Consider the following 15,946-nt stretch of genomic DNA (forward strand, 5'->3'; position numbering starts at 1 on the left):
CTCTCATTCTCCTGCTCCATTAATTGGGGTCAGGAAGGAATCTACTGCTGTGGTTTAGTACAGCGCAACAAAGAGACATTGTGTGGGAGTGTTACACCTTCCCTTTGCACACTCGACTGTGGCCACCATTCCAGGCTAGATAGACCATATACAATGAATAGTGATACCTGTGGGCTTTGGAGCTGGACTGGTGCCGGCAGCCTTCTCATCCCGCGGGAGGGGGTGGAAGAACGTATACACAAGATCACACTGCAAAGCAAGAATAGCACAAGTCTGGCTTTTATCGCACAACAGACCTAATAGGTTCTCTTTTCTCCATTCATAAGCATGCCACAAACTCTTCAAAGCAAGATATGTAACACCACCATCAATTATTAATACAGCCCCTTCCAGCCTCAAGATTCCCAAGCCAGAAAAACAACTCACCACTTTGATGGCGTTTTTGATCTTCAAAGAACTTGACAAACTGGAATTCAATTTAGACTTACAAACCCCGCCACCCCCTGGGATCAAAGTCAATGTTCCTGTCCCCATTTTACAGATGGGGAAACTGAGGCACAGAGACATGGCTTGCTCACTTCTCACTAACACAGTCTGGAAAAGAACCCAGGAATCCTGTCCCTTAGTCACTTGCTATACTCACTAGATAACACTCCCTCCCAGAACTTATCTGTAAAGCTCTGTATTCTAGATCTTGTCCGCCTCGTGGACTGAGAAGAGCTGAGAAGAGAATCTTACCTCAGCCACCTCAGGGGCGGAGTGGATCAGATGCCAGATGTAGCCATTCAGCTCCTCTTTCCTCCTCTCGGCCACTGCCTCGCCCCGTGACCGGCCGATCACAAACCTACTGGGGAAACTGAGCAGTTGTGTGTGTGCAGGAGAGAGACAGAGAGAGAGACAGAGAGAGGTTAGCAAGTCCTCAGTCGAGAGCAGCAGAATGCACCAGGGAAGCAGCTGTGCCCCTAAGCAAATCTAGAGGGCTGTCCAGGCCAGTTTGGACAGGTGCTGCCCAGGGGAAACTGGAGGATGGGTGGGCAGGGAGTCCTGGCAGGATAGGTGCCCCCTAGAGCCAAGGATAGCTAGATCCTGACAGGTGTCTCCCAGGAGCAGGAGAATCAAAGGTGGGTGTTGTCTGGGTCCAGGAAAAGCAAATGAGGGAGGTACGTCCCCTCCCAGTAGGCACTGGCCCAGCAGTGAAGGTAGTCCTAAACCAGCTGCAGAGTCACCAGCCCCTTTTCTCTGGGGGTGGGATAAGAAGCAATGCTGAGGAAAAAAGGAGGGGCAGCAAAGCTACCTGGGTAGGTGGGAGGAGGGGAAGATGAGGCGTAGCTTGTTATGCAGCTCCTGGAACTCCTCAAAGGTACGCTGGATGTAGGTGACCTCGCAGGGGGTCTCCCGCTGCACCTTCACGATGTATGTCTGCAAGACAGGGAGGCAAAGCCTGTTACCGTGTGTGCGCCTGATTCTGGTCTAACTTACACCAGCATAGATTGGGAGGAGCCCAACTGATGACTGTGCTAGCTCCGAATCAGACCCCGAGTGCATGCACTGAAATGCAAGACGTTTGGAAATCAGAGATTAAACGGCTTCTTTTGGCATCACTTCAGACCCAGTTAAAGGCTGGGGAAAGTTTTCAGGAACATGTCTGAAGGGAGGCAAAAATTAAAGTAATCTCTGAAGACCTCGTGGAAGGGTAAGTGGAGAGCACTGGGTTCTAATCAAATCATGAAAGATTTCTCCAGACCGTGGGAGAACAACCAGACAGTGATGGGTCCCACATTTCCCTTCCACCAGAGAACTGGGTTTGTCCCCCATAAATAATCCTAGTGAGACCAGAACCAGGAAAATGCTGCAGCAGCCTTAACTTGGTTTGTGTCTCTGCCATTCAGCGAAGTCCCAGGGGCAGGAGACCGGGCTTTCCTCCAAACCCACCCCCCAGCAGAGAATCCCTCTCCCAGCTCTCTGATCTCCCCCGGCATCCGTCCAGCAGAAGCAGGGCTGCAGCACTCACATAGCCCTTGCTGGGGTTGAAGACCTTCTCGTGGCGGCAGAGGAAGACGTCGCGGATCCGGCCGGATGTCTTGAGCGTGTGCACACGGGGAGCGAAGGAGAGCCCTGGCCGGGTGTCTGAGCCCGTGAACTTCATCTGCGCCAGGTTGTGGATGAAGAAGTTGAGCTTGGTGGCCACGCTGCCCAGGCTGGACTCGATCAACCTGCAGTGAGGAGGGCGGTGTCTCAGTGGGAAACGGGCCTCCGCCCTGGGCCAAGGGCAGCTGATGTTCATAGCGCCCTCTGTCCCTAAACTCTCCGCAGCGCCCAAGGGCCTCTCAGCCTGGGCTGCTGGGACACAAAACAGCCTGGACCCCTTCCTAGGGGTGAGGTGCACAGCTACTGAAGGCCCTGGATCTCCAGCGCCTCGGCTGCCCCTTCCTTCTCTCCCTGGTGACCGAGGGGCGTCCCTTTTCCCCATCTGTTGCCCACTGCCACCCGCACCCTTTTACCTGGTGAAATAGGTGGTGGCGTCAGCCTCGGAGTCCTGCGGCCGCAGGGCGTCGTAGACATACTTGAGGTCCTCGAGGTCAGAGAGCTCCGGGATACCACAGGACAGCATCTGAGGAGCAGGGCAGCCCGATCAGTGCCAGGAGCCCAGGGGTGGGGAAGGAGCAGGGACAGAGAGATGGAACAGCCGATCCTGGGGCCTCTATGCTAAATGTGGCCCACGGGCGGGGCAGGATGGCCGGCCCAGCATCCCCACTGAAGACTCCACCAGCGGAGAGGGAAGGGGACGTTCTTCTCTCAACACAGTCATGAGATGTACCTAGGGAGCCCAGCCCAGCGCGGGGCGTGTCCGCCTGGATCCGAGTCACCCACGTGGGCCAGGTCAACTGGCTGAGCACCGCGTGTTCAGGCACTCATTGCTGCACTTCAGATGGCCAGAGGGGTGCTCGTGTGACACTAAGCACACACCTCCCCTCAAGAGTGGAGCACGTTGCTTTCACAGCGCTGTACGCTGGGACACTAGAGCCCGGGGCGGAGGGGGCAGAACCAGAGGGGCCAAGAGGGGGGCTGCAGACTCAGAGGGGGAAGGGAATTTCCCAGCACCAGGGGGCCGGGGGGAGGCATCTCAAGACTTGGTCGCTCCCTTGCCACAGCAGAGGATACGAAAAGGAGGCCTGGGCGTGGAGGGTGGCCTGCTCTTTCGAGATCCTAGAGTAACGAGGCCCAGTGAGAGCAAGGCCTGGATCGGGGCAGCCCCCTCGTGTTCTCACCAGGCCCAGCAGGTTGAGGAAGAGGTGGGTGTGCTTGCGGATCAGGTTGTACGCCTGGCAGCAGAGGTCCACAAAGTCATGGAAGCGGCTGGAAGGCTTGTCGCCACCATTAATGACGTAGGCCATGTCCGAGGTGAAGACAAACGGGGCCCGGTCCCTGCACCAGGGAAAGAGACACACACTCCCCCAGGTCAGCACAGGGATCTGCCATGGGACATGGAACAGACAGCCACTCCCATCTGTCCTGCCTCCATCCAACACACCCTGACCCCGGTGGAAACAGCCAGGTTCCCTGACAGCAGCACAGGAGACCTTCCAAAGCCCTGTGCCCACTGTACGAACTGCAGCCGTGTGGTCTCAGAAACATGGCCGCCCCCAGCACAACAGCCGCAGGGAGAAGATAGGAGCCAGGGCTAAGCTCTGCTCCAGCGAGCAGTTCTAGGGGAGCGTAGTGTCCGTGGACAGCAGGCAAAGCCAAGAGCGAGGGTGCAATCCCACCCCTCTGCCAGGCATCTGCGGATGACACCCACCTCTTGATGTTGCCAAACATCTGGGCATGGCCCAGGAACCTGCCGAAGTCGATGTGGAACATGTGGCCGGTGGTTTTGAGCATGATGTTGTCATTGTGCCGGTCGCAGATCCCCAGCACGTAGGTGGCCACACAGCAGCCAGCGCACGAGTAGATGAAGTTCTCCACTGCCTGGGAGACGGAGAGGGGGGTTAGAGCAGGTGCGGAGGAGAGTGAGGAAGAAAAAAAAAGCGAGACAGACAGACAGACTTCAAAAAGGTAACGAGAGGAGGGGGAGAGCGTGGGAATATTTAGTCCCTCACTCTCAGGAGCAAGGTTGGTCCATGGGGCAGAGGGGGGCACTTAATGTTACTCAACCCCCTCCCTTTCACCAGGAACTTGTTTTAAATAACAAACCATTAAAAAAAACCCTTATACTCTCACTGTAGGTCCTACACAAACAAATCTGTGGTTACAGAATCACGGAAATGCAGGGCTGGAAGGAACCTCAAGAGGTCATCTAGTCCAGCCCCTTGCACTGAGGCAGGACCAAGTGTATCTAGATCTAGATCATCCCTGACAGGTGTTTGTCCAGCTTGTCCTTAGACGCAGCCATCATCCAGGAGCACACGTGCACCTGGTTGGCTTGGTTTATGCAAAAGACCCAGATCCAGTTCACGTAATCAAAGCCGAGTGCATGGCCGAGCCAGGCTCGCGGTGCATCTGTTGGCTTTTGTTTAGGGGGAGGGCTTACAAGAAGTCAAGCATGTCGGTTGGCGCATTCGTTGGTCCATCACCCCAAGCTGCAGAGGCTATTTGTCTCCCTCTGATCCCTGCTCCCTTCCCCGTCGAGGGGTTTGCATGACCCCCTTTCCATTCCAAAGTCACCCCGCTGCACTCCCACTGCGCTACCTTCTCATACTCGTCCTCCTTGGGGTTGTGTTTCTGCAGCCAGTCTGCCAGGGGGCGATCCTTGAACGATCCCGTCACCCCATGCTCCACCTGGATCTTGCGCAGCGTCTCTGCGTTGGGGATCATCTCCACCATGCCTGGAAGCGGGGGCAGCCGGTATAGGCTCAGCAACCAGAATCTCCGTTCCAGAATCACTCGTTCTGTCCCTCCAAACCCTTTCCCCTCCCTGGACAGTGCAGAGAGACCCCCATTTGGGTCACCAAGGTCTCAGCAGCTCCCTGAGAGGTCAGTATTTGGGGCCAGCGGTCACCGATTTGCATGCCTCAATTTGAGAGCCTGACCTAAGACATCTGGGGCCAGATTTTCACAAGGGCTTAACATCTGCTGCTGCCCTGGCCAGAATCAGCCTCCGGAAGTCAGGCCATGAGTGTCTTTGGCGGCATCTCCCTCTGGAGGCAGAAATGTAATGCAGCTCACAGGGATAGGGAAGATTCGGGAAAGGCAGGACAGCCCTTGGCAAGGTCCACCCCTATGGATTTAACTGGTGGGGAGAAATACAGGAGGCGAGTGGGGTCCTGCACCCTTATGCCAAATTTACCCTGCTCATGGTCCTTGGGCAAGAGCTCAAGTCTGGTATTACCCAGTTCCTGGTAAATGGCCCGGAATGGCCAAGGTTGCAGCAGGATGCAGCAAAGAAAGGGTTGAGGATGGTGGAGGGCCTGGGGAGGTCATTCCTGTGGAAAGCCCAGGGTAAATCTACCAGCTCCCATGGCACAGTGGCAGTGAGAGTCCATCCCTGTGGCGTTCTCAGGGGGATGGGATGTTTAGAGCCTGCTTGGAGATGCAGGGTCATGAATCCTTGAGTCCCCCCCTCCCAGGAGGCCAAGGACCTTGGCTGTGGTCAGTGGCTGCTGTGATAGTCTCAGTAGGCGAGAGACATGCAGGCATCGATGCGCCAGGACTCTGGGTTTCTAGGTGGAGTTAAATACCATCCCATAGGCTTTGACTACTGATGGGCAGCGAGCCATCTGTGCAGCCACCCTGCCTTGTGGGCGGCCTCGGGGCACACACAGTAACAGGTCCAGGAGCCAGAGCGATCATCTTCGGTGCCCCTGCTAACTGACACAAGCCTGTGCTGGAGATCTCCAGCTACAGCTGCTCCGCGGGCGTTGAGGGACACCCTTACAGCAGTCAGCCGATACCACATCCAGAAAGCTCCTCACCAAGCACTTGCCTAACCTTCCTCCCAAAAGGGGGTTTGGGCTTAAACATGTGTCCGAGCCCACATCCATACTGTAGCCTAGATATACCCAAAGGGACAGTCGCTGGGTTCACGCGTGGTTCATCCTGGTTCTGCAGCCACTGAATTCCCTAGAGTCTTCTCACGCCCAGAGCATCACAGCCCCAGAGGAGCGGCAGCGCCCGGAGAGAACTCTCGGGAGGAAAGCGGGAGACAGTCACATCTGGGCTCTGACTTACCCCGGCCACGGCCAGTGGAGAAACAGCGGAAGATGACCATGCGCATGTCCAGCCCTTCCTGCACCCAGATCTTATTCATAATCCGGATCATCTGCAGCGTCAGCATGTCCTGCCGGAGGTCGTCTCCGCACTGGCAGCCACAAGAGGGAAAGAGCATGGTCAAAACTGGGGTGCTTCCATGAAGCCAAGAATTCTCTGTTCCCTCTCTGGGGCTCACTCTCCAGGGCGGATCTCACACGCCCTCACAAGGAGGGCAGATTTAAAGGGAGAACTGCCACCTCTGCCCCTGCCCAGCACAGCTTTCACAAACCCCAAGATGCATGGAATGCAGGACCAGTCGCTTCCACAATGTGCCTGGGGCTAAAAGGGAGGCTCACTTTTTTAGGAGACAGATGCAATCCTGCGGGAGCCTGGAGAGAGTGAACATCAGGGGAAAGGTGCTAGCGGTGTGGTCTAGACTGTGGAATAGGGAAGGGGTGGGAGCCCATCACCTGGGACACTGAGAGCTGGACTGAGCACCCATCTCGGGGTATAGATAGTAGGGAACAACGCTGCCCATGGACTACATGATCCAATCAGCTTTTTAAACCTTTGTCTTCTGTGGCAGGGCCTTCGTGGGTGGAAAACTGGACTCAAGTGCCTTCTGTTGGTGGCATCCAGAGGGTCTCCCCCACCTCGCTATTTAGTGAGAGCATTTCTAGGGGAATTAGGTCTGTCGTGCAGCCAAAGTCTGCAGTGGAGCTGGTTCCCATCACAGCTCAGAGACCTGGGCTCACAGCTGCTGCAGGGACGGGAGCAGGGAAAGAGGGGGAAGCGTCCTATCGGCTAATACCCTGCAATGAACTGCTCCCTACTTGGAACCAGAAGCCTCAGCGATGGCTGCTGGATCAACACTGCCTGTGCCAGAGGGGCAGGCACAGAGCCACCCCGATAAGCAGCAGCAGCAGCAGGACTCACCTTGAAGATAACGCGGATGTTCTCCCCGAGGGCGTCGACGTTCTGGAAGGAGAGCTTCAGGGGGACGGCGTTGGAGTTGAAATAGGAGCAGTCCTGCCGCCAGGGAGGGAAGGAGACTGTCAGGAAGAACCAGAGGTTCCTGGGGATATGAACATCCCTGCACGCCTGAGCTTTCTAGGGCCAGGAGTTCAGTCTGCCAGGGGACGCAGTCTCTGTCTGGCCAGTTCCCTGTCAGTAGGACAGCAGCATCAACTTGCCCCCTGCAGGTATCAACAGCTCGGGGCCCTGGCTATTAGGGATGTGCAGAGCCACCAAGCCCAACATGTGGGCCAGGGGAATTACGCACTAGCCAGTCACCAGGCTCCTCTCTGCCTATCTCCTGCAAGGCCCTGGGAGGCCATCGACTCATGTCCCCACAGCTACGGCGAGGGTCAGCAAGACGGGCACTGCCGCTCAGGGGAGGTAGAGAGCTGGACGCATCACACCCAGGCAGGCGGGGATGGGTGCATGGCGACGTGGGGCAGATCAGGAGCCCAACCGGTGCATTGGGGTGGATGGAGAGGAGACGCGGGGCTGGTCGTCTGGAGCACGTGGGTCCGAGGTGTGCGGGCTGAGCATGCGTGCTCCTTGTGGGGTAGGTATGGGGGGGGGAGGGAAGAGCCGATGGATGGATGATGCAAAGGTATCCTCCTTAGAATCAGTCACCTTGGCATTCACTCACCCTGGGCACGATCCCCTTCACCAGCAGGCTAGGGCTAAGCGGCAGGCGGCAGGAGCCGTTGACGCTGAAGAACTGCTTCACGTCCGCCAGCCCCTCTCGGAGGATGGCCTGCCGGAGAGGTGGGGAGGGGTGGGTCACAGCCCCGCCGGCACATCCCCACCCACAGCCCGGCCAGCTCCCTGCTCCAGCGCCAACCCCCCCGGAGGGATGGCCCCTTCCCAACACCAGCCTCTCGCTCTCCAGCTACAGCATGGACGCCCCACGCCTGGAAACCCGGCCCCGCTCAGGGAACCGTGAAGGAGCAGCGCTGGGCAGGCCCACCTGGTCACCCTCAGCTGGAGGGAGGTGCCCCTGACTCAAGGAACTATGGGCGAGGCGGCTGGGGGAACCTGGGCCCATGTGCGGGCTACGGAAGGGCCCTCGATGGGCGGAGCTGGAGGAGAAAGGGGAACAACGCTCCTATCCCGCAGACCTGAGAGGTGGGGCGGCAGCCAGCACTCCTGCATGGCTCCCGACAGCACCTCCCACTGGGAGAGGCTGGAAATGGAGCTAGCGCTTTCGCCCTGCTCCCCGCAGACAGAGGAGCACTGCCTGTAACCAAAGCGAGCAGCCCCTTGAGCTTTGTTCTCCTCTTCTGATTTCACCCCTCAATCCCCTCCCTCACACCCCAACCAGAGGTAGCGGCTGATCACCAACCTGTCGCAATGATGGCGCGGCCTCTCGAACCTGCTGGGCCAGCTTGGCCAGGGTGTTGACCAGGCAGCACTGCCGGTCGAACTCCTCCCGCAGGCCCTTGCCGCAGCAGCAGAGCAGGGCTGCCAGCAGGTACTGGTAGCGGATGCTGAACTGGGAGTCCTTGAGGCCGTCCTTCAGCAACCTGGGAGGAGGAGGGCAGCACGGACAGGTCAGGACCAGGGGCTCCAACCCCTCATTCCTACTCTCCCTGGGGCTGGGGCTTGTACCTCACAGGCTAAGAGGGAGTCCTGGGGGGACACATCATGGCTGGTGAGGTTTATTGCGGGATGCGCACTCCCGGGCACCATACGCCATTGGACCCCCATTGCTTGAGCGCAGACCCTTCCCAAAGGCCGCAGCATCCACACCAACGTTACCAGAAGAAGTAGTGGGTGATCCTCAAGTCGCAGATGGCTCGCTTCATTAGGAACCGCACCAGGGGGCTGTCCAGGTAGCACTCATACTTCAGGGCCTGGGAGGGGAGAAGCCAGGACATTCCTCCGTCAGCAGACAGGACAGACGGACAGGCCTGGACTGAACCGGGGGCCAAGCTGCACAGGTTGGGCGGAATGACTCAGGGACTCACCTGCACGAGCTGCGGCAGGTAATCCAGCAGCTCTGCGTCCGACATGGAGTCGATCCAGTGCACAGCTGTCCGCCTCACCTCCTGATCCGGGAACCTACAGCCACAAGCCATGCGTCACTGGGAGGAGATCACAGCAGGCTCTCTCCAGAGGAGCCCAGCCCACTGACCTGCCGATGAGACCACCAGGGTCCCTGCAGAGGGGCTCCTGCTGCTGCCACAGCCTCCTATGGGGGTGTTGTGGAGGTAATGGGGAAAGCACAGCTGCAGCCTCGCAGGGAAACCACATCATCCCACTGGGAATGGGACCGGAGATGCCTGGCCTATCTCCAGAAAGTCTCCTGGTCTCCTCATCCACCTCTTTTACTTTTTGGGGTGGGGTTCCTGTTGGGATCAGTTTCAGGGTTCCCCCAGTTCCCCTATTGTCTTCACTGCCACTCGGTGGGTCATGGCTGCAATATTAAAGAGGGCACTAATAGGCTATAACTTCTTTGTGTCCACCTCCCCCCATGCCCTCTTTCTCCCCCTCACTTCCAGGCCGGCTCAGCAGTTTTAGGACGGTTTTGGGTTCAGACGTTCATTGGATTTGGATGCATTTTAATGCCGCTGCCGGCTCAGAGGCAGAAGCTGCAGCCTCAGTGAGTGGCTGGGGCGAGGAGAAGGAGCAATCTCTGCCCACCGCATGTCTCCCCCTCCTGCAAAGGACAGAGGCCCCAGGCAGTGGCTTACGTTGCATGCAAGAGCCCCAGGGCATCCTGGTGGTTCATGTAAGTCCATTGCTTCAGCAGGGCGTAGATGTCAGGCAGGCAGGCCCACTCCCAGCTGGGGGCGCTGGCGAGCAGCAGAGGCAGCGATCCAGACTGCTCGTGGCAGTAATAGCGCTTCTCCCACAGTCGCTTTCGGTCGGCGTCTGTCAGCCTAGGGCGGCAGGGATCAAGAGACACAGACTTCAGTCCCCTGAGAGAGCAAAGCGTTTCCATCCCCGCTGTACGTACAAACAGCCCTGTGGCCTGTGGTGGGGGTGGGGGGGTGACTTGCCCGAGGTCACAGAGCCCTGGAGACAGGGTTTGACATGGATGTCACTGGGAACAGGGTCTGGCTCTAGGCATCTCAGGAGACGGACAAGAAATAAAAGGGCCATTGCTCTGAGCGGCCACAAGAGAGCAGGAAAGTCACCCCAGCACAGCCACTTCGGCTCCTCTGTTACTAGCACTGGGTGGAGGGGGCCCTCTAGCTGCCTTGGAGAAGACCTGAAGAAGAGCTGGAAGGCTCCTCTCTTTCACCAGCAGAGACTGGTCCAATAAAAGCTATTACCTCACCCACCTCCTCTCGCTAATATCCTGGGACCAGGTGGGGTGAGGTGAGGAGAATTTCCAGCCTCCCCCCATTCTCTCCTCCTGAAAACCCGGATCAGTACCGCAGCAACCCGGAGCCCTGGGCTGCTGCAGACGTGATGTTCCATTCCAGTGACTGCAGGAAGTGACAGTGACAATCCCGCACTCCTGGGCCTCTCAGCACAGAGGCAATGGCACTAGTTCTTTGTGGGCCCTGTGAAATGAGTTGGGGGGGGTCTCAACTTCGGGTGTGTCTACACTGCAGCCCCAGGGTGTGACTGCAGCTCTTGTAGATTTAGGTGAGCTTGCGTTGATCTAGCTAGCCGGACCAGTGCTCTGGGACAGGAGCTGCAATCTCACCCTGCAACTGCCTGGAGACATATCCTTGGTCCCTAGTGGACACTTCTCCACGTCGCAGACCAGGGCACACTTCTATGGGACAGACAGCTCCCGGGGTCTAAGAGCGGCCATGGAGGCTGGGGGTGGGCACTGAGGTGCATTGGCAGAGCTTGGAGGGGTGGGGGAGCTCAGGACTGGAACAGCAGGGTGGGGTGGCAGATCAGGACTGAGGGGCAGCAGCGGAGCTGGGTGTGTGGGAAGCCGACCCACCCAGCTCCCAGGCCCAGCTGGGTTCCCAGGCACTCCCTTTCGCAGAGCTCACCCAAAACAAACAAAGCCAAAGGAAAGCGAAAGCACTGCTTGCGTAGGAGAAGACGGGAACGGCCCACCCTGGCAATGAACCCGACGAGCTGCAGAGCGGGCGGGCCAGGCACTGCACAATGCCAGGAAGGGCAGGATGTCTCCTGCCAGTTCCCACCACTGCGCCCAGTTCCTCTAGGTAGTGTCACGTGCCGAGACTGTGCCTAGCCCAGGAGGAGCCGGCAGAGAGGTCGTTGCCTGTGGGTGCCAGCAAGGGGTGCTCTCTGACCCAGCTGTAGTGAGTGCAGCGGTGGAGCAGATTTGGCACGTGGTGACCAGGACTCAGGGATGGGTCACGGGCATCGTTCTGCCTTGCCTTGGCCTTAGCCTGCTACATAGGGCACACAAAGGCCGGGGCAGGACCTGGGGATACAGGAGATTGGAGGGAGGGAGCGAGCAAGGGCACAGACGGCCCAGAGCTTGGGGAGGCGTCAGCTCCCCAAAACAACAGAGGCTATGGGGGCAGGAGAGAGGCTATGGGACTGGGAGTACCAGGGCTCTGGTGCTTAGAGAGGGAGAACTGGAGCAGGAGGAGGCAGGGGTGGGCCAGCTGCCAAATGGGGCAGGGGCTGTAATGAACCTTCAATGGGGCTGGAAACCCTCCCCCCCCTTCAGCAGGCACATGCAGGGCAGCCTGGCAGGAGGTGTGCACGCCCTGGGGAGCCATGGGCAGGGTGACAGAGAGAGAGGGGGAACGTTGTTTGCTGGCTATTCCCAGCCCGGTTCCAAGTCCCTGGGTTCTGCCAGGTCCCCTGGGATCTTTTCGTTTCCCAGATACTGCCCCTTCTCCCCGTCCCACTGGTGGGGATCAGAGGGCAATGCCTCAGCATTTAGCTCAGCCTGCGGTGAGCTGCCCTGCGTGTGGCCAGGGACAGCTGATCCTTCCTTTTTATAGACATGTCGGAGGACTCTGACGTGGAGGCACCGGGCGAGGGTGGGCTAGCCAGCTGCCCTGAGCAGGGCGGAGCGGGGGCGACACGGAAATGGCTGGAGACATCCTCCTCGTACACATATCTGGAGAAGGCAGCTTCTCCCCTCTAAGCCATCTGCCAGAGCACGAGGTTGGGGAGCTCAGGGGAAGGACAGACGAACCGCCTGCGGTCAGCCAGGGAGCATGGGGGAGCAGCCGCACATCCAGAAGCGTCAGACTTGATCCCTGACCCTAGCCGCCCCCTAGGGAGCTTCACAGCTCCTTGTGTGATTCTCAGGGCCAGAGTGTCCATCAGTGAGGCCCCAGCCTGCCAGAGATGAGGGTCAGGCCCTGAGAAACCTCTGGTCCCGCTGCTGCCAGCGGGAACGTGTGTGGGGGGGGAGGAGAGTGCGCGATTGGACTGGTCTGAGAGTCACGGACCTGCCTGGCCACAGGCCTTTATCCAAAGCCTATTAAAGCAGAGTGAGTTTTTCTGTTGCCTTCAAGGGACCTCATTTGGCTTTGTGCTCAAGACACCTCCTCCCACAGAGGGGACAGACAGACTTCGGAGGACAAAACCCAATGGAGATCCACCCACACCAACGTCAGCTCCCGGAGACAGCCCTCCAGTCGTTGCTATCCGCGTGTGACCGCATCCTTGCGTGGTCCCCATTGGCGAGCTACAGTTCAGGGCAGGAGAGCTGGAGCCGGCATCCCGGCTGAGATCTGGACTCCCTGCGTGTCAGCCCTGTGGTGTGTGCGCCGCCCGCGCAAGCATGGCCTCTCACCAGTACAGCGATTCCTTCTGCATCACCTCCTTCAGCTTGCGCTGGTCCTGCTCGCCCAGGCTGTGGAACTCGTACGTGGGGCTAAACTCGGCAGCCGGTGGCCTCGTGAACGTCACGTTGAAGGCAGAGGCTGGGAAATCGATCTGGCGGGGTGGGAAGAAGAGTGGGTTGGAGGTCACCCAGCAGGTTCTGTTATCTTATTACTGCCCTCCTCCAGGGCACAGGGCGCACTTGGGATGCTCATGCCTCATATTATGACCCTGATGCACATGGTGTTATCAGGATACCTGCATCCTCTCTCCCTCCCCACCCCCCCATAATACTGCTACCCCAAGGCAGGTGGGATTCTGGGAATGCCAACACCCCCTCACCCTCTGCTTTTGCACCGCCTGCAGCCCCATGTGCTGTGCAACTGCTCTTATATACTCCCAGCTGGCCCCTGAAACACTCATTACTAAGGCCATGAAAGGCTCACCCATGGGGCTCTCCCCGTGGGGAATGTGAGGCCGATGGGGTCGAATTGCCTTTCTGTGTCCACCTCGCTGCCAGGCCCTACCACCCCCATGAGCCACAAACCGGGAAGAGTTGGGAAACCTCCAGGCCAGGAGCACTAAGAGATTGATATCTCGCCCCACTCTGCACAGCATCCCGCTCTGGGCAAGCCAGAGCCCAGGGAGCCAGGCCAGCTGACTGAGCCCCTGCCCCTCCCAGCATCCCCTTCTATGGAGCCAACAGAGCACCGGCTTCCTCCCCCTCGCAGCCTCCTGTGCGTGCTGGATGCCGTAGGACGGTGAAGGGCACCCAGGGGCGCACAGCAGGCTGCCCTCTTTGATTGGCTTGACTAGACACAGACAGACACAGCTGCATGGCTAGCGACTGGCTGGTGCAGTGAGATGGAGGGCCAGGCCTCTCCCCCCTCCACTGAGCTGAGGCATTACCAGTCAGTGCCTATGCGGCTTGGTCAGGGTAAGGGGCGGCTCCTGCTGCGGGACCCTCGCCTTCCTGGCTTGGGGAAGCTTGAGGGGGAGAGTCCCATTTTCACAGCTGGGCCATCGTCTGCAGTGGCCCTATCACACGCCCCTCCTGCACTGAACACTGGCTCAGCCCAAGACAGAGCTGGGACAAACCAGGCAAGTTTCCTCCCCGAGGAAGGCTCAGAGAGGAAGAGGAGGTCGAGCTTCCCGAGTGCTAGAAAGCCAAAAATGCAGGCTCCAAAGCCGAGTCGGGCCCTCACCTGCAGGATAACGCTGTCGGGCTGGTTGAAGTTGGGAGCACTTGACCTGGCACTGGAGTTGTCCTGAGTTGCTGGCCACAAGCCCAGGAGCTTCCGCCCGCAGGTCAAGACCCTGGAAGAAGGAAGGGGGCAGGGTGTTATGCCCGTCCCTAGCAGAGAAAGGGAGAACATAATCCAATGGCTGGGTGTTGAAGCTAGACCAAGGCAGATGGGAAATAAGGTGTACATTTGTTTTAACCATTTACCAAGGGTCGTGGGGGATTCTCCATCACTGGCAATTTTTCTAAACGATCTGCTCCAGGCATTCTTGTAGGGGAAGTTCTCTGGCCTGGGCTACGCAGGAGGTCAGACTAGATGACCACAATGGTCCTTTCTGGCCTTGGAATCTATGATCCTAGAGCCTTGGGAATCAGGACCTGCTTTGTTGAAGCTGAGACCAAGGAGAGGACCCAGAGGGGGGAGGGGGTTTCCTGAGTAAAGATGGCTTCGTTGTGGAGCCCCTCCAGTGTGGGAGCAACCCCATCGTGGGTTGGGTCTGCCATGCTCAGCTCAGCGGCAACAAGGCCAAGACAAGGGTCAATTCAGTGGCCTTGGTGCTCTGCGGGGAGGGGGGGGGGCGCTGGCACCAGTCGATCCCAGGGGTTTGGTATCACAGCTGAGTCGGTGGCTCTGGTAACCACCCTCCAACATGTCCTCTGGGCCCAGCCCTTCGCCCAGGGGATGGGGCAGGGACGGTGCACGTACTGCCTGAAGTTGAAAAGTGGGGTGGTGACCCAGCCCAGAGCTTCGGGAACCCGCCGCTGCTTGTTAGTCTCAGATGAGCTTCCCGGAGGCGGGATGGGCACTGCGTAGAGTGTGGCGCTCAGCAGCGTCTCCCGCGGCAAGCGGTTCACTTGGATCGGGAAGCAGATCCTAGAAGAAAGCAGCCAGGGATTTGCGAGGCAGAACGGTGGCTTCATAGCCAGGGTAGGCCTCTTTGCATAGCCAAGGGGCTCGTTGCACCAGCGCAGGTAGACGGACATGCCCTAGCTCCACTCACACTAATGCACTAAAAATACCAGTAGGTCCGCGGTGGCCCAGGCAGCAGCTCAGGCTAGCGGCCTGAATACGAACCCACCCGACCCCTGGCTATACGCGAGCAGAGCCCATGTACCCGCCTACCCACGCTGGGAAGCACCCCCCAGCTGCCATGTAGACACACCCTTAGAGACACCAGGCACTCCGGAGAGGGAGCTGCCTTTCCCCAGCACTTCAATTTACTGCGACAACTTGCAGGGCCCACCCTTGAGACGGCAGAGCAACCTCTGCTGCCCGCTGAAATTCAGGGGAGTTAGGGCACCCGGTGCTTCTTGGTACTGACCCCATGGGGCTGGGGAGGGAATTTCCAGCCCCGCCCCCAGAAGTAGTGACCGTAAATCACTGCAACTTATTCTGACCTCATGGCTCCCCCACTATGTACCTAGGTGCTGATACACTGCCCACCCGCCATGACTGTCGTGTCTGAGCACCTCACACACTTGAACAGGCTGATCCCCTGCTGGCGTAAGTCACTGCAGCACCACTGGCTTTAATGGAGCCGCGCCAGTTCACACCAGCGGATGATGGCCCGATGTATGGAACCTCACAACACGCCATTGTGCAGATGGGGAAACCGAGGCACAGAGCGGGGACGGGACCTCCCCAGGTCATACAGGGAGTCCCTTGCAGAGGCAAGAACCCAGGAGTTCCCGACTCCTGATCCTATGGCTCAGCCCAGTGGACGTTGCCCTCAGGAACAGGGGCCAGCGGTGGAATGAGTGGGTTCTAGAAGCGCTTTG

At 58.6% G+C, this 15,946-nt stretch overlaps 1 protein-coding gene across 1 annotated transcript in view; it reads right to left on the reverse strand.

The window, feature by feature from the left end:
* PIK3C2B (phosphatidylinositol-4-phosphate 3-kinase catalytic subunit type 2 beta) overlaps positions 1-15,946 on the reverse strand; it is a 69,077-nt gene that overhangs the window by 4,350 nt on the left and 48,781 nt on the right. The window contains exons 13-30 of the mRNA XM_067531869.1: positions 14,874-15,041; positions 14,130-14,241; positions 12,896-13,038; positions 9,894-10,082; positions 9,168-9,261; positions 8,959-9,053; positions 8,543-8,723; positions 7,847-7,954; positions 7,126-7,218; positions 6,169-6,298; positions 4,690-4,826; positions 3,800-3,969; positions 3,270-3,426; positions 2,502-2,611; positions 2,012-2,213; positions 1,295-1,419; positions 739-856; positions 168-249 (exon numbers count right to left, since the gene is read on the reverse strand). Of these exons, the coding sequence (XP_067387970.1) occupies positions 168-249; positions 739-856; positions 1,295-1,419; positions 2,012-2,213; positions 2,502-2,611; positions 3,270-3,426; positions 3,800-3,969; positions 4,690-4,826; positions 6,169-6,298; positions 7,126-7,218; positions 7,847-7,954; positions 8,543-8,723; positions 8,959-9,053; positions 9,168-9,261; positions 9,894-10,082; positions 12,896-13,038; positions 14,130-14,241; positions 14,874-15,041 (2,414 nt within the window). The remainder of the gene's footprint in view (positions 1-167; positions 250-738; positions 857-1,294; positions 1,420-2,011; positions 2,214-2,501; positions 2,612-3,269; positions 3,427-3,799; positions 3,970-4,689; positions 4,827-6,168; positions 6,299-7,125; positions 7,219-7,846; positions 7,955-8,542; positions 8,724-8,958; positions 9,054-9,167; positions 9,262-9,893; positions 10,083-12,895; positions 13,039-14,129; positions 14,242-14,873; positions 15,042-15,946) is intronic.

Source organism: Emydura macquarii, unplaced genomic scaffold, assembly GCF_026122565.2.
Source record: "Emydura macquarii macquarii isolate MOO-44397 ecotype Brisbane River unplaced genomic scaffold, CSIRO-AGI_Emac_v2 contig_3220, whole genome shotgun sequence".
In the NCBI taxonomy this organism is placed as follows: domain Eukaryota; kingdom Metazoa; phylum Chordata; order Testudines; family Chelidae; genus Emydura; species Emydura macquarii.